Raw genomic sequence first — 24,506 nt, 5'->3', positions numbered from 1 at the left:
CCCGCATCGCTGCCCCCAGCGCTGGATGCCGGGGCAAGGGGTGGGAGGGGTACGGCTCGTTCCCATGGAAACCAGCGGCGCGGCAATGTGGGAAACTGGGGGGCTGGATGCACGAGACAGAGCCAGTTCCCATGGCAACGCGGGGGCACGAGGGTGGGCTCCCGGGGGGTCGATACAGCTCGTTTATTGGTACAGTCTCCGCGAGGGGGGGGGCCGGGCAGGGGCTGCCCGGGGGACAGGGGTGCATGTACCTGGGTGTGTGTGCACGGGTGTGCGTGCACGCATGTGTGCAAGCACTCTGTGGGTGTGTGCACACGTGCGTGCATGTGTGTGTGTGTGCGTCCCTGTGTACCCCCCCAGCGTGTGTGCACATGTGTGTGCACGTGCACCTGCGGGTTGTGCACTTGTGCCTACTCTTGCACCTGAGAGTTGTGCACAAACTGAATGTGTATGTGTGTGTATGCACACCTGCACATGGGAGGGGGTGTGCACACAGGTATGCATGGGTGTGCATGCAGGTGGGTGGGTGTGCATGTGCCTGGATGCATGTGCACACATGCTTGCATGCACAGGTGTGTGAGCATGCACCTGGGTTGTGTGCATGTGTATGTGCATGTGTGTTTGTGCGTGCATGAGGGTGTGTGCAAATGTGTGTGGCTTCACTCACCCCCTGGGCCATACACGGGCCCCAAGCACCTGCCCCAGGCCCCCTCTGGCCCCTGCCTGCCCCAGGTGTCCCCCTCACTGCATGCCCCAGCAGGCTGGATGGACAGACAGATGGTCGTGGGGGCCAGGGTGGGGGCATCTGCGTCAGGCTAGGTCCAGACCCAAGTCCAGGTCCTGATCCTGGCCATGTCTCCAGTGCGTCACTAGGGCGGCTCCTCCCGGAGCCTCATAGCACCATAGGGGAGTGGGAGGGGGGTAGTCCACACCTCATTCAGTCTGTGGGGGGGCCACCCTGCTCCGTCCACAGCTGCCCTGGGTGGGCATTGAGTCCTGAGAGCGCCCGGGTGGGCAGGCAGGGGGGTTCTGGGGACGGAGGGGCCCAGAGCTGCCCCCCTTCCTGCAGTAGCTCAGCCTACGAAGCAGACGGGGCCCAGCTCAAAGCCGAACTTCTGCCCCGCACCCCCAAAGTCGGTGACGGCCACATCAGCCAGCGGCAGCCACTCCACATGGGGCCCCCGCACCTCCAGCACAGTGCGTGACTGTCCCCGACGCACCTGTGGACACACAGGCCAGAAGTCAGAGGGCAGGGGTCAGAAATCAGAAGGGGAGCAAGCAGGTCAGAGTGGGGCAGGGGACAGGGGCAGTGGGCAAGTATTAGAGGAGCAGGGGACAGGGGGCAGAGGTGACGGAAGGCAAAGGTAAAGGCAAGGACGGGGCAAGGGCAGGGTCTGTTGGGAGCCCTGGGATGCCTAGCTCACCTGGCAGCCATCAGCAAGGGCATGGATGGGTGCGCTAGGGTGGCTGTGTCCAAGCTCCTCGCCATTGGCGCCGCGCAGTCGCAAGGCCCGGGTAAAGCTGTTGGCTCTGGCATCAAACCAGGCAGCTGCGTTTTGGCAGGTGAGTGCAAAGGTCTGGTAGGCGCTGGCACTCAGCAGCCGCAGGAAGGTGACCTGAGGCACTGGCACTACGTGCCCATCTGCATCCACATATGAGAACTGCAGGAGGGGGCATGGGGGGGCAGGTGGGTGCCAGGGCATGGCCACAGAGCCCCTCTGCCCCCCAGCTCAGGACGACTCCCTGGAATCCCCACCTACCTTCTGGCCCCGCTTGAAAGAGCTGAACCAGGACTCTGGCTTCTCCCTGCTCCAGGCGGCCAGTCGGACCTGGGGAGGGAGGAATGGGGAAGCTGGGGGGCACCAGGCCCTAGCTCCAGCTCTCCACAGCCTCAGGCAGCACCAGGCCTGCTGGTGCCCTCACTCTCAACCGGCAGCCCCGTGCCCCCATCCCCCTGTCCCCTGCACTCACAGCCTCAAATTTCTTGTCAGGGAAGAGACAGGTCTCGCCGCCAGCCGTGAAGTTACAGAAGACTCTGAAGGCATCTCGGGAGCAGCCCTGGTTGGGGTCGATCCAGTACTCGCCTAAGGAGGCAGGGAAGGGTCCAGGAGGGGCTGCTGCATGGGCCACAGCTGTCCCCCTGCTCCAAGACCACAAAGGGGGGAGCAGACAGATGGATGGACCAGCTTCCACCCTCTCCAGGCTGACCCCAGTCCTCTCCCCAGAGCCCTGCAGACCCAGAGGAGCTGGCTCCCTTTGACCCCAACTCACTGCCTCTCTGCTTCTGACAGACCTGGACCAGACTCCAGGGTTCCCAGTCCTTCCCCCAGTGCCCCCCAGATCCCCCACAGTGACCCCAGCCAAATCCTCCCAGTTTCTGAGCCCCCATTGGCAGCCAGAGCCCAGACTCCAAGGTCCCTGCCCCTTGGCTGTCACCGTCAGGCAGATGAGGGTGGGAGAGCTGCAGCTCGGCACAGGCACGGCCAGGACTATCAGGGGTCCCACGCGGGTGCCGCAGCTGCTCCACCTCAGCCTGCAGGGAGCTCAGCACCGCATGAACCTCCTCCAGGCCCTCGGTAGATTTGGGGGACAGGCCTGGTGCTCCCCGGCGTTGCCTCCGGCTCCCCGCCAGCGGCAGTGGCTCCAACAGCTCCGTTGAGGGGCCCTGGGGTAGATAGGCATCAGGTCAGATAAGGCAGGGGCAGTGCCATTCTCCCCCCCCCCCCCACCTTGCGCTCACTCACCGGTGGCCCCGGGGGGCCAGGGGGTCCCATGTCTCCTCTGGGGCCCAGCGCCCCCTGCAAAAGGAGGAGAGATCCATGCAGGAGGGAGTCTAGATAGATGCCTGGGTTCTCTACCCTCTCTGGGAGGGCAGCAGACAGTGCCCTCTGCCCCATCTTAATGCCCCCGCCCGGCCATACTCACCGGGGAGCCCTTGGAGCCCTTCTGGCCCACCGGCCCCTGCAGTGAGAAGGGGAGGGGTCAGGGAGTGCCTGGGCAGGCTGATTCAAGGCTGATCCCCAGGCCTCAACCTGCCCCCCACAATCCCTACAGGCACAAAGACCAGCTGCTTGGACAAGTGTGCCAGTGATGTGTGTGCACACAGAAGTGGTGTGTGTGTGTGCCTGGAGTGTGCATATGCAGTGCATGCACCCTCATGACCCTGTTGGCCACATCAGACCTATGTGGCCCCCCCACAGCCTAGCACATACTCACCGAGAGCCCAGGTGGTCCGGGGGGTCCAGGGGGACCCAGGGGACCGGCCATGCCCTGCAGGAACAAGATGGGGTCAACTCTGCCCCCCCACCCCTGCTACCACCCCTGCTGCCTCCCCTGCAAACCAGCCTCTACCTCCAAACACTGGGTCCCTCTGCTCAGTGCCCCCCTGCAGCCCAGCCCCCACACAACCCCTAGGAACTAGTCCCCACCCCTCTCAGACCTGCCATCCCCTGGGTCCTCACCCAGCCCCCCACCGCACAGGCCTCCCTGCAGCTGTTGGAAACCAGCCCCTACCCCTGAGTCCCTGCCCAGGCCTCCCACCCCATACTCACAGGATCCCCTTTAGGCCCCATGGGGCCCTGGACGCCAGGCAGCCCTTGGTCCCCCTTCTCGCCCATCTCTCCAGGGGGACCAATGAGCCCAATGAGTCCTGCATGGCCCTGGGGGGCAAGAGGTGCCAGTGTCAGAACCCCGCCCCCAGTCCCTGGGGCCCTGAAGGGGTGGAACTGGGATCATGGGGGCTGTGGTGGTGGGGTGTCCAGAGGGTCACAGCGGGGGGAACTCACCTTGTCGCCCTTGTGCCCAGGGTCACCCTTGAGTCCTGGCAGCCCCAAGGGGCCCTGCGGGGAAGGGGGGAGGGAGTGGGGGTCATCTTGGCCCAGGCCAGCCCTGTTCCTAGTCCAGCCCAGCCCAGCCCATCCCTAGCCCTGTCCCCATCACACACTCACCATGGGCCCTGGTGGCCCTGCCTGCCCTGGTGCACCCAGCAGGCCCTGCTCGCCCTGGGGGAGACACAGTGTTGGTGTGGGGTGGGGAGTAGGATGGGGGCCCCAGATCCTGCCCCTGCCCCCCACCCCCTTGCCAGGGTCTCTTCAGGGAGCAGGCTGCAGCACACTCATATACACCCTGAAGTGCTGGAGCATGAACAAGCACACATGGGCCAGAGCACATCTCACACAAGTGTGCATACATACCAGAGTACACCTTGCACAAGTATGCATGCATGTGCCAGACCATACCCCTCACATGGGTGCCCACATGCACAGAGCCAGCGGCTGGCTCAAGTGGGCTGAAAGCTACCCAGCACCATTTCCCCTACCCACCCCCCTGCTCCCCCACTGCTGTCACTCACCGCAGGGCCTGGGATCCCATGCAGGCCGTCGGGGCCAAGTCGGCCTGGGGGTCCTTGCACCCCCACGGGCCCCATCTTTCCAGGTGGCCCCTCTGTGCCTGGCTCCCCCTGGCGGGAGACAAGCTGCGTCAGAGCATCATCAGGCTGGGAGGCAGGTGGGGAGCTGTTCCCCTCCTGTGGACCCAATCCTGCCCTAAGCCAGGGCATGGGCTGGCTCAGGGGTGGAGGCGCAGGGGCTGTTCCCCCCACCCTCTGATGCAGCATCTGCCCAGCTGGCTCAGGGTGGTCATGTCACAAGCACAGGGGTCTCAGTGCTGCCCGGGGGGCGGGAGGGGGGCGATCACTGCTCACCTTGGTTCCCTTGTCGCCCTGGCGGCCCTCGCGTCCCATTGGCCCTGCCGGCCCCTAGGCAGAGACAGTAATCAGCACTGCCCTGCATCTCCCATGGTGCCCCCCACCCTCTGCACCCCCACTGAAGGCCCCCCTGCACCCACCCGCACTCACCCTCCGTCCTGGGGGGCCAGGGGGGCCAGGTTCCCCTGAGGCGCCAGGTGGGCCCTGGAAGAGACCAAAGCAGTGTCAGCAAGAGCTGGGGGCGGGGGGCACACAGGAGATTGGAGGCAGGGGCAGTGCTGGGGTCTGGGTGGGGCAGGGCGGGTCAGCCCAGCCCCCATCACCATTACTTACGGGGGCACCGGGGTTTCCACCATCACCCTTGTCCCCAGGGGCTCCGTCCAGGCCCTGTGACAGAGACAAGTTAGTAGCTCTACCATCCTCCCCCTCCCCACACAGAGCAGAGGGAGAACCCAAGTGTCCAACCTGCCTGATCCCCTGCCTCCAAACCCACAGATACCCCTACCCAGCGCTGGAGAGAACTCAGACATCCAGGCCCCAGCCCCCCGCCATCTTAACATCCCTCTCAGAGAAAGGAGAGAACCTAGGTTCCTGGGCTCCCAGCCCCCCTGCTCCCACCCCACAGCACCCTCTGGCCCCCCACTCCCCAGGCTGGAGGGAACCCAGGCATCCAGACCCCAGGCTCCCTGTCTCTCTCTCATCAGGGGACAATGCTGATGGATCCCACACTGCAGGAGCCCCACCTCCCCCAGCCTGTCCCTGGGGGTGGGAAGCAAACTCACCGACACGCCAGGGTCTCCGGGGGGGCCAGGATCTCCGGGGAAGCCAATGGGGCCCTGCGGGGGTTGGGGGGGGCGCGAGTGTGAGTGCAAGGGTGGAGCACTCATGCCAGTGAGTGCTCATCTTGGTCCTCCGTTCCGACCTAACATGAGTATGTGAGGGTGTGCAAGGGGCCAGTGTATGTGATGGTGACTCACCTTCGGTCCCTAGATCCCCCCTGCAGCCTTCAATGCCCCGCTGCACCCTCCCTTGTACTCACCAGATCGCCCTTGGCCCCATCATCACCAGGGGGTCCCCTCTTGCCTGGCGCTCCAGCTGCACCCGATGGCCCCGCATCGCCCTTCTCACCAACATCTCCCTTGGTGCCCTGCCGGGGAGAGGGTATCACAGCCAGGCAGGGTAGGGGGGAAGGATGGTGTCAGGACCTTCCCTGACCTGCACCAGCCCCCACCGATGGCTGTGGCATGGTGTCACCCCCCTCCCTTCCCCCACTGGATACTTACAGGGTGTCCTGGCTCCCCTGCAGGCCCTGGGTCCCCCGCCTCACCCGGCTCCCCCTGCAGTGAGACCAGGCTGGTGTCAAGGCCCCAGAAAGGGGATGCATGGGCATGGCCCCCCCAGCTGCATGGGGTGGACCACATGCCAGAGGAGTGCTGGGGGGACACAGGATGCAGCTGGCTCTGTGGGGGTTTCAGGGCATGTGCCCCCTACCTCCTCCACACTCACCTTCTCCCCGACAGCACCTGGTTGCCCCACTCCACCCAACTGCCCCTGGGGGCCCTGCAGTGACAAGACATGGGGGGAGGTTACCATGGCTGGACCCTCCCCCCAGCCAGGGGGCCATGTGCCCAGACCCCACAGGGCAGTGCAGCCGTGGTGCTAGGAACAGCCCCCCATTGCCTGCCAGACCCTCTCTGCCCCCTCAACCTCTCTTCAGACCCCCAAGCCCTCCCCAGGCTGCCCCTCAGTGTCAACAGCACTGACCTCCCCGCCATTGGGGCCCTGTGGCCCTCGGGGACCTGCAGCTCCAGGGGGACCCTGCAGGGAGGAGAGCAGAGAGTGTCAGAGTAGTGGGGGTCAGGGGGGAAAGTGGGGGTGGGGGTCAGGGGGGTCATACCATGGGGCCAACGTCTCCGTTCTCACCCTTCTCACCAGGAGGGCCCGGCAGGCCCTGAGGAGGAAGCAGAGGGCAGGGGGGGCAGGTTAGCAGGAGGCAGAGTTCATGTCACCCACCCCTGCCTCTGGATCCCAGTCTCCCCCACCCACTGCCCTGCTCTCAGATTTGTCTGGTGGTACCCCTCACTCCTTCCACACAGCCCCCCACCCCCACCCCTGCCAGTACCCCTCACTCCAAACTCTCAGTCCCATGCCCCCTTCCTTCCTACCTGCAGTCCATCAGGCCCGCTGAGGCCAGGGAGGCCCCGTGCTCCCTCATCTCCCTTCTGCCCAAACATCCCCTGCTGCCCACGGCGCCCAGGCTCCCCATCCAGGCCCTGGAGGATGGGGGACAGGTTAGTGTCAGCTGGGGGCAAGGGGCACCAGACATGTCCCCAGGGCATGGGGAAGGGGAGGGGGCTCCTGGCTGGGCAGGCACTGGGGAACAGTGGGTGGGTGCTGGCTGGAGAGTCACATAGGGGGCCTGGGGTCAGCAGGGCTTGTTGCAGGGTGGGGGGTGTCAGGAAGGCTTTGGGGAAACTGGAGGGCTCTCTGGATACTCACCGCAGGGCCTGGATGCCCAACGGGCCCCTGAATCCCCGTTGGCCCTGGTGGGCCCTGGAGGGGGCAAGCAGCATCAGAACCAGGTAGGCACAACCCCCCCACTCCTAGTCCCCACCCCCTCCTTGTCCCTGGGGTGGAGGGAAGCCCAGCACTAGCTGATACCCCCTAGGCCCCCATACTCACCGGCTCCCCCTTGTCCCCCTTGCTGCCTTTCTGTCCTGGCAGCCCCATCTCACCCTGCAGGGCAGAGAGACCTGGTGAGACCCTAGTCACAGGGGAAACCAGAGCCTGTTGCCAGGGAACTGTAACCAGGGAAAAGCCATCACCAGGGGAACCCCTGAACAACTCCCACCCCCCACTTCTTTCCAGGGAGCTGTCACCATGGAAACCTTGCCATCCCCAGAGAAACTCCCATCCCGAGGGAACTGTTGCCAGGACAACCTACCATTCATCACTAAGGACCTGCCACTGGGGAAACCCCCATCACCAAGCCAATCAACCAACTTCCAGCTGACTGTAACCAGGGGAACCATCCCCAAGGAGACACATCCCCACAGGCAAACAGATCAGTGCTGGAGAGACCAGTCCATGGCCAAGGAAACCTGCTTTTACCAGGGCAGCCATCGCCAGGGAGAGCATCACCAGGGATGCCTGTATCACTACCACAACACACCACAGCCAGGCAGCTTCCATGGAGATCACAAGCTCCACAAGACCGCCATAGACCTGCAACCACCTCCCTGCTCCCCAATCCCCTACCTTGTCTCCGTCCTCCCCAGCGGGGCCCGGGGGGCCAGCTGCACCTGGCAGCCCCACGGGGCCCTGGATCCCATCATGCCCAGCTGAGCCCAAGGGGCCCCTCTCACCCTGTGGGGGAAGGGGCAGTGTCAGGGGGCATGGCCCTGGCTCCCCACCAGTCACTCCCCCGCACACACCCTGTGGGAGCCCGGGCACAGACAGAGAGAACCCAGGCATCCTGGCCCTGTTCCCTGCCCTGCCTTGAGGCAGCACCTACCGGGGATCCCTTCTCGCCAGCAGGGCCGGGAGGGCCATGTGCCCCGCCCCGTCCTGGCAGCCCGATGCCCCCGGCAGGGCCTGAGGGACCACGCTCACCAGGGGAGCCCTGGGGGAGAAGTGCAGGGGTTAGGGCAGAGACAACCCCCACCCCCTGGGACTCCCTGCCCAACTCCCCCATCCCATCCTGCCCCTCCCAGCTCTGAGGTCGGGGGGGGACTGGTTCCAACACTCACTGTGGGCCCAGGAGGGCCAGGAGGGCCTTCCCCACCCTTCAGGCCAGCTGGACCCTGAAGGAAGAAGAGACAGGATGGTTACAGATGGGAAGAGAGGCAGGTGGTCCTGCCCTGAGCCACATTCCCCCGGGGGGAGTATGTGGAGCGTGGGGGCCATGTCCCCAGGCCCCGGCTACACTCACTGTCTCGCCAGAGGCACCACGGGCACCGGGGAAGCCGTGGACACCAGGCGGGCCACTCCTTCCAGGGGTGCCGGCTGGGCCGGGGTCTCCCTGTGGGACAGAAATGTCAGAGTGGGGGAGCAGAGGACTCCCCTCTCAGGCCTACCATCCTTCCAGAGCAGCAGAGAACTCAGGTGTCTGGACTTCCAGATCCACCTGCTCCAACCCAGCCATACCTCACTGCCCTCCCAGAGCAAGGAGAGAACCCATGTGTCCGGGCTGCCCGCCCCAGGCACTTACCTTGGTGCCTTCTCTGCCAGCAGCACCTGGCAGTCCCTGCTCCCCAGGGGAACCGGGGGGACCTGGGTGCCCCCTCTCCCCCATCGGGCCGGTCTCCCCTGAGTGACCCTGGGGGTGGAGACAGGCTGTGGTGAGCTAGGGGAAGCAGCTGGTGGGCCAGGATAGGAGGGCAGGGAAGGCGGGGTCTCACTCACCTGAGGTCCCACGACCCCTGTGGGGCCAGGGGGGCCAGTCTTTCCATGGAAACCCTGTGGGACAGGGAGGGGCGAGGGTTAGTACGGGGTGACCTCTGGCCCTTAATTGGGCAGGGGGCAGAGGCAGGGGGCACTCACTGGCTCTCCACGCTGTCCTGGGTGTCCTGGCAGCCCGTCCTTGCCAGGGGGGCCCTGTCAAAGGCAGAGCAAATTGAGGGGGGCAGCAGAACCACAGGTATCCCAGCCCTGCCTCTGGTCAGGAGTGTGGGGGGGGGCATGTCTTCATGCTGTGGCCCTGCCCTGGTACACGGGCACATGCATGGACATGCCCTCACACGTGTGTACTTACTGGAGGCCCCTTGGGACCTGGGAAGCCACTGGAGCCTTGTGGCCCCTGGGGGCCCTGTTGTGGGGGGAAACAGCCATGAGACCCAGAGGAACCTGCCCCCCAGCCCTAAAGCCCCCCCCCGGCCCCAGGCCCCAGCCCCCCAGCGCCTACCCCCAACTCTAGAGTCCCCCACCCTGCCCCAACCCCCATCTTCCTCAGACCTCCCAACCTGCCCCAGACCCTCCAAGACCCCACCCACCCTCCACCCTGCAGCCCCCTCAGACCCCACCTCCAGCCCCAAAGCCCTCTATCCTGTTTCAGCTCCCCAGGTACCACCTCCAGCCCTGGAGCCCCCCAGCCTGTCCCAGGCCCCCCAGCCCCTACTCCCAGCCCTGCAGCCCCCCAGCCACTCCCCCACTCACCTTCTCCCCTGCAGTGCCAGGAGCCCCATCGTGGCCAGAGTCTCCCTGTGGGCAGAGGCGCCGGCTGAGGCAGCACAGATCTGGTGAGGGGTGTGGGGCACTGCCCCCCCACTTGGTGCTGGGGAGGGGAAGGGGGATAGGGGGGAACCATGGCAAGGATCTGGCCCAGATGTGGGGCTTTGGTACCACGGGTGAGGGGGGATGGGCTGCAGACAGACAGACAGAGGGTCGGATAGACGACAGACGTACCTTTGGGCCCGGCTTCCCTGTGCTCCCTGGCTGGCCCCGCTCCCCAGGCAGGCCCTGGCAGGGAGGAGGGAATGATCCATCAGTCCTTGGCAAGGGTAGGGGGACAAAGGCCCTATTGCCACAGGATATGGCTGGGCCGGGGGGGGGCGGCATCTGATTGGGGAAGGTTGCCATGGAAACAGGGGTCCCCGGGGGCTGAAAAAGGTGGGTTGCCATGGAAACAGGCCCCCACGGGCCAATGAGTCTGGTCTTTGGGGGCTCACAGAGGATGGGATGGGGGAGGTGCTCACCGGGGGTCCACGTGGTCCTGTCTGCCCGGTCTGGCCAGCCTTGCCCTGCAGGGATCCTGGTATCAGTGTGTGGGCCACAGGGCTACTGTGTGGCCATGTGTGGCCTGGAACATGCACACACCTCCACACTGAGGCACAGTGCACATGAACACACATGTGGACATACATTTGCATACATGCCTAGGAACTATGTGCACATGCATTGACATGCCTAGGCATGTAGGCACCCAGTGAATGTGCCACATGCCATGTGCATGCACTATTCAAATGCCTGCACTGTGCATGTTCACCACATACATACATGCACATACATGTACAGGACCCTGGACACTCACCCTTTTGCCTTTCTCGCCGGTCAGCCCCACAGAGCCCTGGAAGCCAGTGGAGCCCTGTGGGGTGAGCACAGGTCAAAGGTCACAGGTCAGGTTGGTGGCCAGTGCAGTCACCCATATGACCACCTCCCAACATGCACTGGGGCAAAGACCCCCCCCCTCAAACTCTACAGCTCACCTTGGGGCCCTGGCGCCCGGGGTAGCCTGGCAGGCCTGGGATACCCAGCTTGCCCTGCGGAGAGATCGCAGTCCAGCTCAGCACGAGGGCATGTGGAGTGATGGAAGGACAGAGGAACAAACAGACAGGACGGGCACTCACTCACCTTCTCTCCAGCCAGGCCAAGTGGCCCTGGCTCCCCTGCGGTGCCCATCTGCCCCTTCAGGCCCTCGGGGCCATCCTCCCCTCGCAGCCCCAGAGGCCCCTGGTCACCCTGGAATGGCAAAGATGGGGCGGGGGCTGGGCAGGAGCAGTAGGGATCACCCTTCCTGCCCTGCCTAGCACCTCCCACACCCCTCCCCAACCTCTGACACTTACCCTGTCACCCTTGGTGCCCATGTCACCCTTGAAGCCAGGGAATCCATCTTCTCCCTGCACAGAAACAGGTCAGCAGGGTCCCCCCCCTGCCCTGCTGGTGCCCCTCACTTTTGACCCACAGCCTCCAGCCCCTGCTTACCTTCTCTCCTTTGCTGCCCTTCAGGCCTCTTGCTCCAAAGGTCCCCTGAAAAGACATGAAAGGTTCAGAACAGAACAACTTCTAGGGCAGGGGCACAGGACAGGGCCTGGTAGCCCCAGGGGAGGGAATGGGACTGACCCCTGACTCATTAGGTGCAGGTGTGAGGGGCTGGTAGGGCCCCTCAAAGCCCAAGGCAGGCCCAGAGGATGTGTGGGAGTGGAGCTGAGGGGCACCAGGGTACCATGGGGCGAGACGTCTAGGGGAAGCTACAGTCTGCACCCACCTTGACTCCTCGAGGGCCAGGGTAGCCAACAGGACCTGCAGTGCCAGGTGGGCCCTGGGACGGAGACAGCATTAGAATGCCCAAACCATTCACATGCCACTACCCCACCCCCCAGGTACTGCCCCCAGACCCTCACCACCTCTGACCACCGCCCCAGCAGTCCCCTCAATTCCCAGACCAGGTGGAGCCATGGCTGTGCCCATGCCTCACTGGGCGCCCCTACCTGGAGGCCCTTATCCCCGGTTGGCCCCTCTTTGCCTGGGTGACCCTAGAAGAAGAAACAGTGATGGGACTAGGGTCACAGCCCCCTGACCCTGCCCCCTCCACCCAAGCCCTGTCCTCTCACCAGGTTGTTGATGGAGGTGATCCAAAGCAGGCAAGAGTGCACATGTGGGCATGTGTGTGCAGGCATGTATGTACATGGGAGTGTGCAGGTACACAGGGAGAGCCTGCCTGTGCTTGGGCATGTTTGCATATGCAGTCACACAGGGGCACACAAGTTGCGCTGGCATGGGCCTGTGTACATTGGCATGCGTACAGGGATGCAGGGAGCTGGTGGTGCCTGTATCTGGCCCTTACAGGGTGAGACCCTCCCTGCCCTGCCCCGCCCTGCCCCCATGCCCTGGTACTCACAGGGGGCCCATCAGCCCCAGCCACGCCTGGGATGCCTGGCTTGCCCAGCACGCCCTGTGGGAAGACAGGATGGGTCAGTGTGCACCCAGAATCCCCCAACTCCTCCACTGCCAGGGCAGGGGGTGCTGAGCCCCACAGGGTATGGGGAGGGGGAAGAGCCCAGGACAAGCCCCACCCACTCACCTTCTCCCCTGGCAGCCCCACGGGCCCCTGGGGGCCGGGCAGGCCCTGGCGGACAAAATAAAGCAGGTCACTGGGGCAGACAGACAGGTGGATGGGCAGACAGACAGAAAGACAAGTGGATAAACAGACAGCCATACCTGGGGTCCTGGGTTCCCCTGCTGACCGGGGGGGCCTGGCTCGCCCATGATGCCCTGGGGGTACAGTGCGGGTGCCGGTCAGTGTGGGCACATGCCTGTACCAGCCACACACAAGCCTGTACATACAGCCCGACTGCCCTCACACAGCCCTCCCTATCACAGTCACCCCTGTGCCATCCTCCCAGTGCCCTTCTCCATGCCCTGTATCTGTGGCTCCTGGCTCTCAACCCCAAGTCAGGAGCCCTCTGTCCCCTGGCTGTAGGGTCCCAGCTCCCTGCACAGTTAGTCCCCCACCCCAGTTGTGGGCTTGCACCTGGTTGCCTTTGGGCCCGGTAGCTCCATCGATGCCACTTGGGCCCTGCAGGGGGTAGGGGGAGAGAGGAGAGCATCAGAGCAGGGCGCAGGGCAGGCAGAGGGATCAACAGACAGAGGGACAGACAGGGGTCCTACCGGCGGTCCTGGGGAGCCAGGGACACCTCGCGATCCGGCCAGGCCTCTCATACCCTGGGGCCAAAATAGACATGTTACCACTGGGATGACATTGCCCCATCCCCACAACAAATGTGACTCACCCCCACCAAGAAACTGAGGCATGGGGGTGAAGCATGAGGGGTTCATCCCAACAAAGAGCAGGACAGTCTGCTGCTAAACCCAGGCATCTAGGCTCCCAGCCCCCCGCAACCCAACAGCCCCCTGCCCCAGGGGGAGCAAGTACCCAGGCATCTGGGCTTCTACCCCCTTTCCCCATCCCCTAGTACTCACGGGCTCCCCTGGCTGCCCCCGGGGCCCTGGTAGGCCATCTGTACCCTGCAGGAGACAGAGCTGCGCTAAGTGACCGCTCTGTGCTGGAGTCCCCCTCCTTCCCCCACCCCAACCCAGCACTTACCTTGGGGCCCATCTCCCCAGGGGGGCCCGGAGACCCCGGCTTCCCAACTTCGCCCTGTGGGGGAGAGCCAAAAGTGAGGGGGAGTATGATGGGGGGGCATGCAAGGAAGGGGGTGTAAGCTCACACTTACCTTGTGGCCCTTTTCGCCCGGCAGCCCCGGGAGACCATCGAAGCCCCGGTCACCCTGTGGGGACAGAAGGGACCAGCTTCAGTGCTGCAGGCACTGGTGGGGGCAAAGACGGAGGGGGGGGGCAGGAGCCCTGGAGGAGGCAGAGATGCCCACTTGCCCTGGCTCCACTTTTGCCCCACTCCCCATCCCAGAGCTGGGATAGACCCCAGGCATCCAGGCTCCCATTAGCCCCAGCTCTAAGCTCCTAGACCCCCTCCCACAGCAGGAAAAGAACCCAGGTGTCTGGGCTCCCACCGCTTCTCAGAGCTGGCAGAGAACCCAGGCACTGGGGCTCCCAGACCCCACTCCACTCACATAGCTAGTAGAGAACCCAGGTGTCTGGGTTCCCAGCCCCCTGCTCCAGACCCCCAGGCCTCATTGCCCTCCCAGAGCTAGGGAGAACCCAGGTGTCCAGGCTCCCTGCACCCAATGCCCAGCCCCACCTTAGGTCCTGTGTCACCTGGAAGGCCCCTGGCACCATCGGCCCCAGAACGGCCCTGCAAGACAAGGGGGGTCAAGGAAGCCAGGAGGCACCAACTGTGTGCAGTGTGGAGGGGAGGGGGCAGGGCCTGACACTTACCCTCTTGCCTAGCCTCCCTGGTGGCCCCATTGGGCCTTGGATCCCCCGTGGACCCTGTGGAGAGAGCAGAGGGGCTGACACCTGCCTTCTCCAGCACCTGGCTGCACCCCCATAACCCCCAGCCTGGCCCTTTCCCCCCCCCAGCTCCTCTTCGCTGCCCCAGCACCTGGCTGCTCAGCCCATGCCCCCCGTCCCCCTGCACCTGGTCCCCTACCCTTCCAGTGCCCAGCTGCACCCCCCTGCCCCCCTCAGCCCAGCTCCCCTGGGCAACCCCCAACACCCACATCCTACCCCAAGACTTACCGGCAGCCCCATGTCACCTGCATCGCCCTTCAGCCCAGGATACCCTGGGAGACCCTGGGGACACAGCAGACGGTGACCAGGCCTGATCAGCCCAGCCCTTTCCGGCCCCGAACTCCCCCCCTCCCATGCAGCTACTCACCAGGGGCCCGGGGCGTCCAGTGAGACCCATGGGGCCAGGGGGACCCTTCATGGCCAGCTGTGGGGAGAGGAGAGGGAGGGGGGTGAGGCAGGGGCTGGGGAACAGCTGGGGGTCAGGGGGGCTAGGGGAGACTCACTTTGGCCTGCTGCAGGATGGCCTGGGCCTGCGCCTCCTGGAATGAGACTGCTGGGCCTTTGTGGGTGTCACCACCGAACTGGAACTGGAGAGGCAGAGGGAGGTGGGGAGGGCGGTGAGTGGGGGGCCCAGGGCTGCACCCCCCACAGCCCCCACAGCTGACCTCCCATGACCTCCAAAGCTGACCTATGACCCCCCCCAAGCTGACCCCTCTGTGACCCCCAGAGCTGACTTACTGTGACCCCCCCAGAACTGGACACCCCCCAGAGCTGCAACCTCTCTACACCCACAGAGTTGATCCCCTGTGAACCCCCAGAGCTGACTGCCACAACCCCCCAAAGCTGCAGGCCCCTGTGACCCCCCCAAAGTATCCCCCTATAATCTCCCCCCAAGCTGTCCCCCATGACATTCCCATGACCCCACAAAACCACAGCCCCTTGTGACCTCCAGAGTTGACCCCCAGAACTGGAATCCCTCACACCCGTCAGAGCTGACCACCTCCCCTTGCACCTCCACACATCTAGCTGCAATTCAGCCCTGCAAAGCAGCTGGAGGCCCCCAACCCTTTCTGCTCCACCTGCCTTCCCCCACTGTACCCATACCCACCGGCAGCATGATCATTGTGCCCGGTGGTCCTCGCGCCCCGTCAGCTCCTGGCAACCCTGGCCGCCCAGCGGGACCCTGTGAAGGAGGGGCAGCCATCAATCATGGAGCATCAAGTCGGGGCTTGCAGCCCCCAGCCCCCTCCCCTTGCTTCCCTTCGCTGCCGGGCAGACGTGTGCTGACAGGGAGCGGGCCGCCCATTCCTCAGCCCCTGCAGCCCCCAGCACAGCAGGGCCCAGGGCTGCAGCTGCAGAGAGACCGCCCCCACATCCCTGCCCCCCAATGCTGCGCCATCCTTACCCAGTCGCCAGGGTCCCCTGGAAACCCTGGAGGCCCTGGGGGCCCTGTAGGGCCCATCTCACCCTGGGAAGGCATAGAAGAGAGTCAGACCCAGCAGAAACCCTCCAGCCCCTCCCAGATGCTCACAAACCCAACCTGACCCTGACTGCTGCAGCCTCCACCCCTGGTCTGCCCCCCAAGTCCAGCCTGCCTCATGCCTGCAGGGGCAAGAGGACAATAAGTCCTCCAGTACTGCTTGCTTCTTACTGAAGGGCCTGGAGGTCCAGGTGGCCCCTCAAACTGCCGGCCCTGTGGGGAGGGAGAAAAGGAGCCCATTAGAGCCCTGGTAGGAGTGGAGCTGCATCCCCCAAGGCTCAGCCCCATGCTCACCATGCTTTTCCCATACCATACTCACAGGCTCTACAGCACCCGGCTCCCCCTTCTCGCCCTTCAGACTGCCTTTCTGGAAGACATGAGGGGCAGCGCGGGGTTGGAGGGAGAGCACACGCCCCGCGCCTCACACCCTTGGAACCCCAGCTAGACACTCCACAGGCACAATGCTAGTGTATGGCCCACAGATGCCATATGGCCTGTGGGCTCCCTGCCTGTGCCCCCTAGTCTGGCAGCTTCAAGAGGGCAGTACCTGCATGGTCCAGACCATGGTGTCATCAGGTTCTGCAGGGCCAAAGCGGCCATGTCCCAGGGGCTCTGTGGCCTCCTTGTACTCCTCATACCCCTGTGGCCATGAGCCGGTGGCGCTGGGGTTCCCATCACGCCCAAGCACCAGGTCCTGCGGAGAAAGGCTGCTCGTTGGGGGTCACCAGGCCAGGGGCTTGGGGGGGGCGTGATGCTCACTGGTGCCTGTGGTACCTCATGGAGGTTGGTGCGGCCAGGGCTGGTGGTCACAGTGGGGTCAGGATTGGAAGTGGGCACTGGAGTACTGCGTTCATCCTCTGACGGGGCCACAAGTGACTCATCCTTGGAGGCACGGAGACAGAAGAATGCATCAGGTGCCTCCTGGGAGCCAGCATGGAACCCAGGGATGGGGGCAGCAGGAGGCGTTGGGGCTGTGCACAGCAGTGTCAGGTCCCAGATGGTGCTGTGATGAGCCCAGGCCTGGTTCCTGTCCTATGTGGGTGCCATAGGCTGGCAGACCTGTGCGGGGCAGCTGCTTCCAGCTACAGGGTATTACAGGCTGGGCAGGGGGCTCTGGCCTGGGTGCTGGAGAAGGCAGAGGTGTAGGGAGTGGGTAAGGGGGCTCAGGAGTCAGCAGCTGGCTGTGGGGAGGGGCTGGCAGAGGGCCCAGTGTGGCTGGGGCTTCCTAGGCAGGGCTGGGATCAAGGGACCCAAGCGATGGTCCTGGGCAGGCACCGGCCGCCCCCACCTTTCCCGCCATGACTCATCGCCCTGGGGCCAGCCATGCTCTGGCCCCCAGCCTGGTTCACAGCCGCCAGCTGCAGCCTGGGCCGGGTGCCGGCGCCGGGACTGGGCCAGGGGCTCCCCTGGCCTTGGGGGCAGAGGTCCAGCCACAGCTCCAGGGAGCAGGGTGGGGTCCAGTACCTGGCCCAGTGCCATGAGGGGCGTGGGCACTTCCAGCTGCTCCTTGTTCCTCTTCTTCTTGCCTTTGCCCTTGCCCTTGCGCCGGCCCTGGCCTTTAACTTTGCCTTTGCCTTTGCCTTTGCCTTTGCCTTTGCCTTTGCCTTTGCCCTTCTTTCCCTTCCGTTGGGGGGTGCTGGTTGGCTCTGACCTACTCTGCTGGAGAGGGGCAAGGAGAGCATGAGGAACAGACAGATGGACCCATGCTGCCCCCAGCCCCTGCCCTGCTGGAGGTGAGTCTGTCTTCCACCTACCTGCTCGGGGAAGGGCGCCTGCAGTGGGTAGGCCAGGGGCGCATCGCAGCTGGGCATGTAGCGCTCGCAGTACACCTGAGCGGCCGCTGGATCTGGCACAATCAGCAGCTGCTGCACATCACCCTGTGGGGGAAGAAAGGAGAGGCTTGCACACATGTGTGCACAGGCAGGGAGAGGTGTATCCATGTAGATAGGGCTGACGGCATTGCACAGGCACTGCTGTCTGGGAGTCAAACCATCCTGAGCTTCATCCTTTGTCTCAAATACTGCCTTTGGACCCCCTTGCCCACACACACACGCACCTGGCTTGGCCTAGTCCCTTGCTTGCCAGGCAAGCAGGAAGGGGCAGGTGTCTGTGCAGGGGACGGGGCGGGGGGGGAAGCTGGCACCAGCTGGGCACAGCTGGCACTGGGTGAGTCATGGCACAGCGATGGGGTCATGCCAGGACACATGTGCCCTGATGCCCCCGCATTGCTTTCCCAGGGAGATCGCCTTCCCCGCCTGGCTCCTGGGCTGGCCCAGCCAAGCCCAGGCCAGCCCAGTCTGACTTGGCCCCCCAGATGTCCCAGCTGGGTGGAGCCCCAACAAAGGGCCCTTGTTCCCAGGGGTGGGGGTGGATGCCCCCGTGGCCCTGTGAAAGGGCCTCTCTCTCCCAGTGGCCCCTGACATTTGCCTGGAGCAACGTCAGCAGGAAGGAATGTGGGGGGCGGCAGAGCCCTGGAGGGTGCAGGTGGAGGGTGGCATGCACACCCAGGCATGCTTGCAAACACACTTGAACACCTAGCATATGTATTGCATGCTTCCACACACACGCGCATCACATGCTTACACACACAGACCTCAGGCATGCTTACCCATGTGCTTGCACAAGCATCACATGCTTGTACATGTATCACATACTTGCACACACACTCAGACATGCATCACACTCCTGCACACATGCTCACTTACATTGCATGCTTGCACACATGCTCACACACCCAGGCATGCTCACACATGCTCTTGTACATGCATTACAGACTTGCACACACACTCACATATGCATCACATACTTGCACACGCATTCACACACACTACACGCGGCCTCTCCTGCATGCCCATGAACAGGGGCACACGGACACCCCCTCCTCTGCCCAGGCTCCACACCTGGAAGACCTCCTCATCCATCAGGCGTGCCCCGAAGACTGTGATGCCCTCGGTGCTGACCACAGGCTGTGGGCCCCGTGCCAGGGGCAGTGTCGCCACAGGCGTGCAGTCCAGCCACAGCGTCACAGCCTGGCCCTCCACGCTCAGCGCCACCCGGTGCCACCTGCAGGGGGGCAGGACGCCTGGGTTCCAGCCTGGCTCTGGGAAGGGGCTGGGGTCAGAGCCCGGCGGGGAGCCTGGACGCTGGGGTTCCCCGCCTGCCCGGCCCTCATCTGCCCTGGGCCAGGTCGACCCGTTGTATTCCAGAGATTCCAGGTCTGGGAGGGGAGACGGGACGGGGTGAGGGCAGGACACCTGGGCTCCATCCTGCCTCCGGGAGGGACGAGAGTCTGGGGGGCTCCCCGTGGCTCACCTCCCGTCGGCCAGGTCGATCTGGCGGAAGAGCGGGTACTGCGGGGGCTCGGGCTGCCCGTGCTCGTCCTCGTAGAGGAAGACGGGGGAGCGGCCGAGCTCCACGCCCAGCTGCTGCACTCCCCGCGCGTCGTACACCGAGAGCAGGAAGGCCTGGCTGCCCCGCCGCGGCCGCACCGTGGCCAGGATGGAGAAGTCCTCGGGGAAGGGGCCGTCTGGGCACGGGCAGGGCAGGACGGGCCGGCTCAGCGCGCCCTCACTGCCGCCCCCAGCCCGGTGCCCCTCACTCCCGCCCCGCAACCCCCCACGCCCCCTTCCCGGCGCCTCTCACTCCCGCCCCGCAACCCCCCACGCCCCCTTCCCGGCGCCTCTCACTCCCGCCCCGCAACCCCCCACGCCCCCTTCCCGGCGCCTCTCACTCCCGCCCCGCAAAACCCCCCGCCCCCAGCCCGTTGCCCCTCACTCCAGCCCCGCAAAACCCCTCGCCCCCATCCCGGTGCCTCTCACGCCCGCCCCGCAACCCCCCCCCGCCCCCATCCCGGTGCCCCTCACTCCCGCCCCGCAACCCCCCCGCCCCCTTCCCGGTGCCCCTCACTCCCGCCCCGCGGCCCGGCCGGTACCGGGGAAGAGCTGCCGCGTGGGGGCGCTGAGGTGGGTGCGGTTGTCCACGCGGAAGGCGAAGTCGCTGTCGGGGTCGCCGGGGCGCTGGGTGCAGATGCCCGCGGCGATGGAGACCCCGTCCCTGCCGTCCTGCAGCCCCAGCGCCTGCAGCACGTCCACGGGCGCCCCTGCCCCGCGGCCCGGAGCCAGGGGTCAGTGCCAGCGCGCCCGGCTCCCTCCCCGCCCACGGCCTCGGTCTCCCGCCCCCCGTTCCGCCGCCCTGGACCGGCTCTGCCACTGCCCGAGGTCTTGGGGGAGAGGGGGGGAAGCAGGAGCCCTCGGCATCGCGGGGGTTAATCCGGAGCTTCCAGGTGCGGGGGGGGGGGGGGTGGAGGCACCTCAGGGGCAACGGGGCCCCGGGTGGGGCCTGTCGGTGCAGGCGGGGGCGGGAGGGGCTGAACCACAGCCAGCCCCCTCCCGACTCGTCCGCTCCCAGGCTCCCTGACCCCGCCGGGGCTCCCGCTTCCTGCCACGCTCCCAGCGGTCCCGGCCCGGGGCAGGCTTCCCACGGCTCGCGGGGAGAGGGGCCAGGGGGCCGCAGGTGAGGAGCGAGGGGCACTGCGGGGCAGTGGGGGCAGGGGGGGCAGGTCGGGAGTGGAGGGCGAGCGGGGCTGGGAGGCGGCAGGGGGCCGCAGGTGAGGAGTGAGGGGCCCCGGGGGAACAGGGGCTCCGTGGCTGGGAGCCGGGGATCGCGCCCCTCCCCCCGCCCGCGCGGGCCCGGGCCAGGTGCGGGCGGCGCCGCGCCGCGCCGCTCTGTCCGTGGTGCTGAAGCCGCCGCTCCCGGCCCAGGTGGGTCGCACCTGGCGGCGCCGGATGCCTGGATCCCGCGGGAGGTGGGGCAAGGGGGCACGTGCCCGTGTTGCGCGTGGGTGCGGGAGGAGGCGCGGAGCTGCCGGTGCCGGTGTCGGTATCGGTATCGGTGTCGGCGCCGCCAGGAGCGGGACCCCCACCCGGGACCCGCCGCCTCGCCCGCCCCCCGCGACTCCCCGCTACCTGCCCGCGCCGGGGGGGGCCGGGGCAGCAGCAGCAGCAGCGGCAGCAGCAGCCGGGGGGGCGCGGCGGGGCGCGGGCGCCGCTCCATGCTCGGGCCGCGGCTGGTCTGGACGGGTGCTCCGGGGAGGCCACAGCGCCCGCCCCCCCGCCCCGCCCCGCCCCGCCCCGGTGCCCCGGTGCCGCCCCCTGGCTGTGCGGGGCGAGTCGGGGCGGCGCCGCCGGGCCGGGGAATGCGAGCGATGCGGCCCGGCCCGGCCCCTCCCCGCGGGCCCCGGCACCCCCCGGTCCCGCTCCGGCAGCAGCTGCGGCTCATGGCTCCGGGCCGGCGGCAGCGCTTGCTCAACGCTGGCAGGTGCAGCCTACGCTCCCGGGCGCCAAGTGCAGGGCTGGGACCCAGCCCGGGGCTCCGACCCTCCTCCGGCTCCCGCTGCCTGGACCCCGGGGCCCCCTCGAGCGCCTCCCGGCAGCGACGGGGGGCCGGGGGGGAGGGGAGAGGCGGGGGGCCTGGCCGGGCCCCCGGACCAGCTGCGGGGCCCCCCGGGGCCGCCTGACTCATCCATTGCCTCATCGGTGAGTCACGGGCTCGGCCCGCGGCCGCCGGCCCCTCCCGCTGCCCGCCGGGCCGCACAGCTGCAGCCCCCCCGCACCGAGGCCCCGGGCCGGGCGCCCCGTCGGGTCCCGCCCCGCCCCGCCCCGCCCCGCTCGGGCTGGCGCTGATCCCGGTCCTGATCCGGATCTTGTCCCACGTGGGCCCTAATCCCCGGGCTAGCTGGGGCGGGGGCAGCCATGGCCGCGGGGCGCAGGACGGTGCTCATCACTGGCTGCTCCTCGGGCATCGGCCTGCACCTCGCGGCGCGCCTGGCCGCCGACCCCCGCCAGCGCTTCCAGGGTGAGGGCCGGAGGGTCCCGGGGGCCAAGGGGCGTTGGCCCGCCGCGCCCGGCCGAGGCCGAAGTCCAGGTCGAGGTCGAGGTCGAGGTCGAGGGCAGCGGCTGCAAAGCCTCTCCGGGCGCCGCGACCTGGGCCGTGCCCGGGCGGGGCGGGGCGGGGCGGGGCGGGGCGGGGGCTGAGCCGGGCGCCCCGCCCCCAGTCATCGCCACGATGCGGGACGTGGGCCGGCGCGAGCCGCTGGAGAGGGCGGCGGGGGCGGCGCTGGGCCGGACCCTCAGCATCCGCCGCCTGGACGTGTGCAGCGACGAGTCGGTGGCCGAGTGCCTGCGCGGCCTCCCCGGCGGCCTCGACGTGCTGGGTGAGGCCGGCGGCCGCCGGGGGCGCCAGCTGGGGGGGCCTGTGCTGCGCTGCCGGGAGGGGCTGTGGTGCGGGGGGAGGGGGACACCTGGAGAGGGCGCTGTGGCAGGCGGGGCAGAGGGCCCCCTGGGGGGCACTGCGGTACAGGAGGGGTAGAAAATCTCCTGGGGGGACTTCTTGGGGACACTATGGTACAGGGGGAAGTGGAGGGGCACCTGTAGGGGGCACTGCGGGGAGGCCGAGGGGGGCTTGGGGGCTCTGTGGTATGGGGGAGGGGACAGGCAGGGGGGCCCTAGGGGGTGCTGTGGGACAGAGGAAAGGGGAGAGGGACCTGTAGGGGACACTGTGGGGGGGTAGGGGTACCCTCATGGGGGTGCTGTGGGACAAGGGGCAAGGGGTCCCTAGGGGCAGGAGGGGGCTCCGGTGGGCAGGTTGTGGGGGCTGGGGCCTGAGCTGCCTGCCCGACAGTGAGCAATGCAGGCGTGGGGCTGGCGGGGCCACTCGAGGGCCTCTCAGTGGCTGAGATGCAGCGTGTCCTGGATACCAACTTCCTGGGCACCGTGCGTCTGGTGCGAGCCGTGCTGCCCGGCATGAAGCAGCGCCGCGCTGGGCACATCGTGGTCATCAGCAGCGTCATGGGCCTGCAGGGTGAGGGCCAGGGCCAGGGGGCAGGGGAACCCCACCTCACTGGGTGTGGTGGGCACGGAGCGATTGGGCAGAGCTGTCCCCAGAGGGGGACAGGGAGGCAGCAGGGTGCTGTGACCCTCCAGCTGCTCCCCTCAATCATCATTAACCCCAGCTACCTCCCAGTCCCCTCTGCCCCTGGCTCAGCCCCTCTGCCCTCTACAGGCGTCATCTTCAACGACATCTATGCAGCCTCCAAATTCGCTGTGGAGGGCTTCTGCGAGAGCCTGGCCATACAGCTGCTGCACTTCAACATCCAGTGAGTGGGGGGGGGGAGGCAGGGGGAACAGTGGGGTAGCACCAGGGGCTGTGGGCCTGCCCTGGATTCTCAGCCTCTCCCTCCTCCCACAGAGGTGCCTCTGGGTCCTGCCCGGAGCCCTGGGAAGAGTGGCATCGTACAGCCCAGGGGCTCTTGCAGGTGGGTGGGGTGGGGGGTGGCCTCAGGAGGCACTGGAGTCCAACACCTCCCTGATGTTGCTTGTGCCCGCAGCGTGTCCCTGGTGGAGCCCGGCCCAGTGCACACAGCCTTTGAGCAGCAGCTGCTGGACGAGGCCTCACACCGTGACTTCCCGGACACTGACCCCGCCACGCTGGGCGCCTTTCGGGATGCCTACGTGCCAGCCACCCGCCGCCTCTTCGCTGCCCTGGGCCAGAGCCCTGAGGATGTAGTTGAGGTGCGTGGGACCCAGGGCAGCCCCAGAAGCCTGAAAACCTGGGGGTGGAGGGCTCATTCCCCTGCCCTGTGCCCCAAGACCCCTCCAGCCTCCTTCACAGAGCTAGGGGCCCCTCCATGGAGCGTGGGGGCTACAGGTACCCACATTTAGCACCCCTACTTCATCTGCAGCCCCTAACTCCCTCACATGGCTAGCTCCCCCAACAGCATGGTCCAGACCAGATAGACACTGGGAGGGGGAATTTCCTGGACAGACAGTGGGATGTGTTGATGGTCTGTGCCCACAGGCCGTGGTGCGGGTGTTGGGGGCTGCCCGTCCACCCCTCCGCACACAGACGAACCGAGGCTACAAAGTGCTGGTGGCCCTGAAGCGTGTGGACCCCTCGGGGACTCTGTCTGTCCACGCCTCCCACCACCTGCTCTTCAGCTGTGGTGGCCGCCTTCTTGGCCCTGGCCTCCGCTTCCTCCAGTGTCTCGCCTGTGGCTGCTGCCGACCCCAGGTGGTCCCTGCCTGACCCCAGACTGCTGTCCTGGCTGCGGTGCTGGGCAGCTCCTTCCCGGCACCAGCCCAGGGAGCCCCCAATCACCCCTCAGCTGACTCCTATATAACTCTTGATTGCAAGTGACCCAGACCTGCTGACACAAAACCATCCATCACTCACAGCACGCTCCTGCCTCATGAGCAGCTGCTGGCACCAAAAGCATTGCCCTCCTGGTATGTGGCCCATCCTCAGGGTTCCCTGAGCCCAAAACACACAGACAGCAGCTGCACCTGTGTTGACTTTGCTCTGAGCCAAAGATCTTCCTGGAGCTGCTTTGGCTCCTGATGCACTGAGGCACCCCCAGCTCTCACAACCCAGAGATCTCCCGCTTCTCCAGAACCAGCTCCTTCTGGGGGGCAGGGGGCAGGGCAGAGGGGAGGGGCAGCAAGATCAAGGCACTCTGTAAACCCAATAAAACGTGTCCTAGATTCCATGTATTTTCCAAAATATTGTCGCTTTCAGTGATGGCAAGTTAGGTCCTACACAGCATGGAGTGTGCATATGTGTAAATGCATGTGGGCATGTATGTGAGTGTATGTGTACAGGGGTGTGCATGCGTGCATGTTA

The 24,506-nt window shown here is 66.2% G+C and overlaps 2 protein-coding genes across 5 annotated transcripts; one reads left to right on the top strand and one right to left on the bottom strand.

Annotated features, from left to right (window-relative positions):
• Nucleotides 1-168: 168 nt before the first annotated feature.
• Nucleotides 169-21,375, bottom strand: COL5A3 (collagen type V alpha 3 chain). Of its 3 annotated transcripts, none has more exons than XM_090059187.1 (67): nucleotides 20,795-21,375; nucleotides 19,762-19,929; nucleotides 19,143-19,356; nucleotides 18,731-18,893; nucleotides 17,585-17,707; nucleotides 17,295-17,489; nucleotides 16,605-16,712; nucleotides 16,378-16,524; nucleotides 16,150-16,197; nucleotides 16,002-16,043; nucleotides 15,756-15,818; nucleotides 15,459-15,533; nucleotides 14,854-14,937; nucleotides 14,718-14,774; nucleotides 14,579-14,632; nucleotides 14,276-14,329; nucleotides 14,139-14,192; nucleotides 13,657-13,710; nucleotides 13,527-13,580; nucleotides 13,403-13,447; nucleotides 13,091-13,144; nucleotides 12,954-12,998; nucleotides 12,641-12,694; nucleotides 12,504-12,548; nucleotides 12,321-12,374; nucleotides 11,911-11,955; nucleotides 11,688-11,741; nucleotides 11,405-11,449; nucleotides 11,266-11,319; nucleotides 11,054-11,161; nucleotides 10,909-10,962; nucleotides 10,734-10,787; nucleotides 10,399-10,443; nucleotides 10,109-10,162; nucleotides 9,860-9,904; nucleotides 9,459-9,512; nucleotides 9,248-9,301; nucleotides 9,110-9,163; nucleotides 8,916-9,023; nucleotides 8,637-8,726; nucleotides 8,455-8,508; nucleotides 8,220-8,327; nucleotides 7,964-8,071; nucleotides 7,388-7,441; nucleotides 7,205-7,258; nucleotides 6,871-6,978; nucleotides 6,603-6,656; nucleotides 6,470-6,523; nucleotides 6,212-6,265; nucleotides 5,989-6,042; nucleotides 5,745-5,852; nucleotides 5,488-5,541; nucleotides 5,039-5,092; nucleotides 4,856-4,909; nucleotides 4,703-4,756; nucleotides 4,352-4,459; nucleotides 3,948-4,001; nucleotides 3,786-3,839; nucleotides 3,552-3,659; nucleotides 3,217-3,270; nucleotides 2,926-2,961; nucleotides 2,745-2,798; nucleotides 2,437-2,665; nucleotides 1,972-2,084; nucleotides 1,761-1,829; nucleotides 1,425-1,661; nucleotides 169-1,220 (listed from the first exon to the last, which is right to left on the bottom strand). In XM_090059187.1, the coding sequence occupies exons 1-67, from the start codon at nucleotides 21,360-21,362 to the stop codon at nucleotides 1,074-1,076; spliced, it is 5,829 nt and encodes a 1,942-aa protein (XP_089915313.1). In that variant the 5' UTR covers nucleotides 21,363-21,375; the 3' UTR covers nucleotides 169-1,073. The 3 variants fall into 3 exon arrangements, with proteins under 3 accessions (XP_089915313.1, XP_089915314.1, XP_089915315.1); XM_090059188.1 differs by having other exon boundaries at nucleotides 17,295-17,486; XM_090059189.1 differs by lacking the exon at nucleotides 7,964-8,071.
• On the top strand, nucleotides 21,262-24,386 carry RDH8 (retinol dehydrogenase 8). Of its 2 annotated transcripts, none has more exons than XM_090059200.1 (6): nucleotides 21,262-21,364; nucleotides 21,883-22,041; nucleotides 22,509-22,688; nucleotides 22,890-22,983; nucleotides 23,215-23,398; nucleotides 23,685-24,386. In XM_090059200.1, the coding sequence occupies exons 2-6, from the start codon at nucleotides 21,894-21,896 to the stop codon at nucleotides 23,910-23,912; spliced, it is 834 nt and encodes a 277-aa protein (XP_089915326.1). In that variant the 5' UTR covers nucleotides 21,262-21,364; nucleotides 21,883-21,893; the 3' UTR covers nucleotides 23,913-24,386. The 2 variants fall into 2 exon arrangements, with proteins under 2 accessions (XP_089915326.1, XP_089915327.1); XM_090059201.1 differs by lacking the exon at nucleotides 21,262-21,364 and adding an exon at nucleotides 21,579-21,683.
• Nucleotides 24,387-24,506: the final 120 nt, after the last annotated feature.

This window comes from Crocodylus siamensis, chromosome 8 (genome assembly GCF_052110815.1).
Source record: "Crocodylus siamensis isolate JL-2025a chromosome 8, ASM5211081v1, whole genome shotgun sequence".
NCBI lineage: Eukaryota > Metazoa > Chordata > Crocodylia > Crocodylidae > Crocodylus > Crocodylus siamensis.
This window is presented reverse-complemented; position numbering and strand designations above follow the sequence as displayed.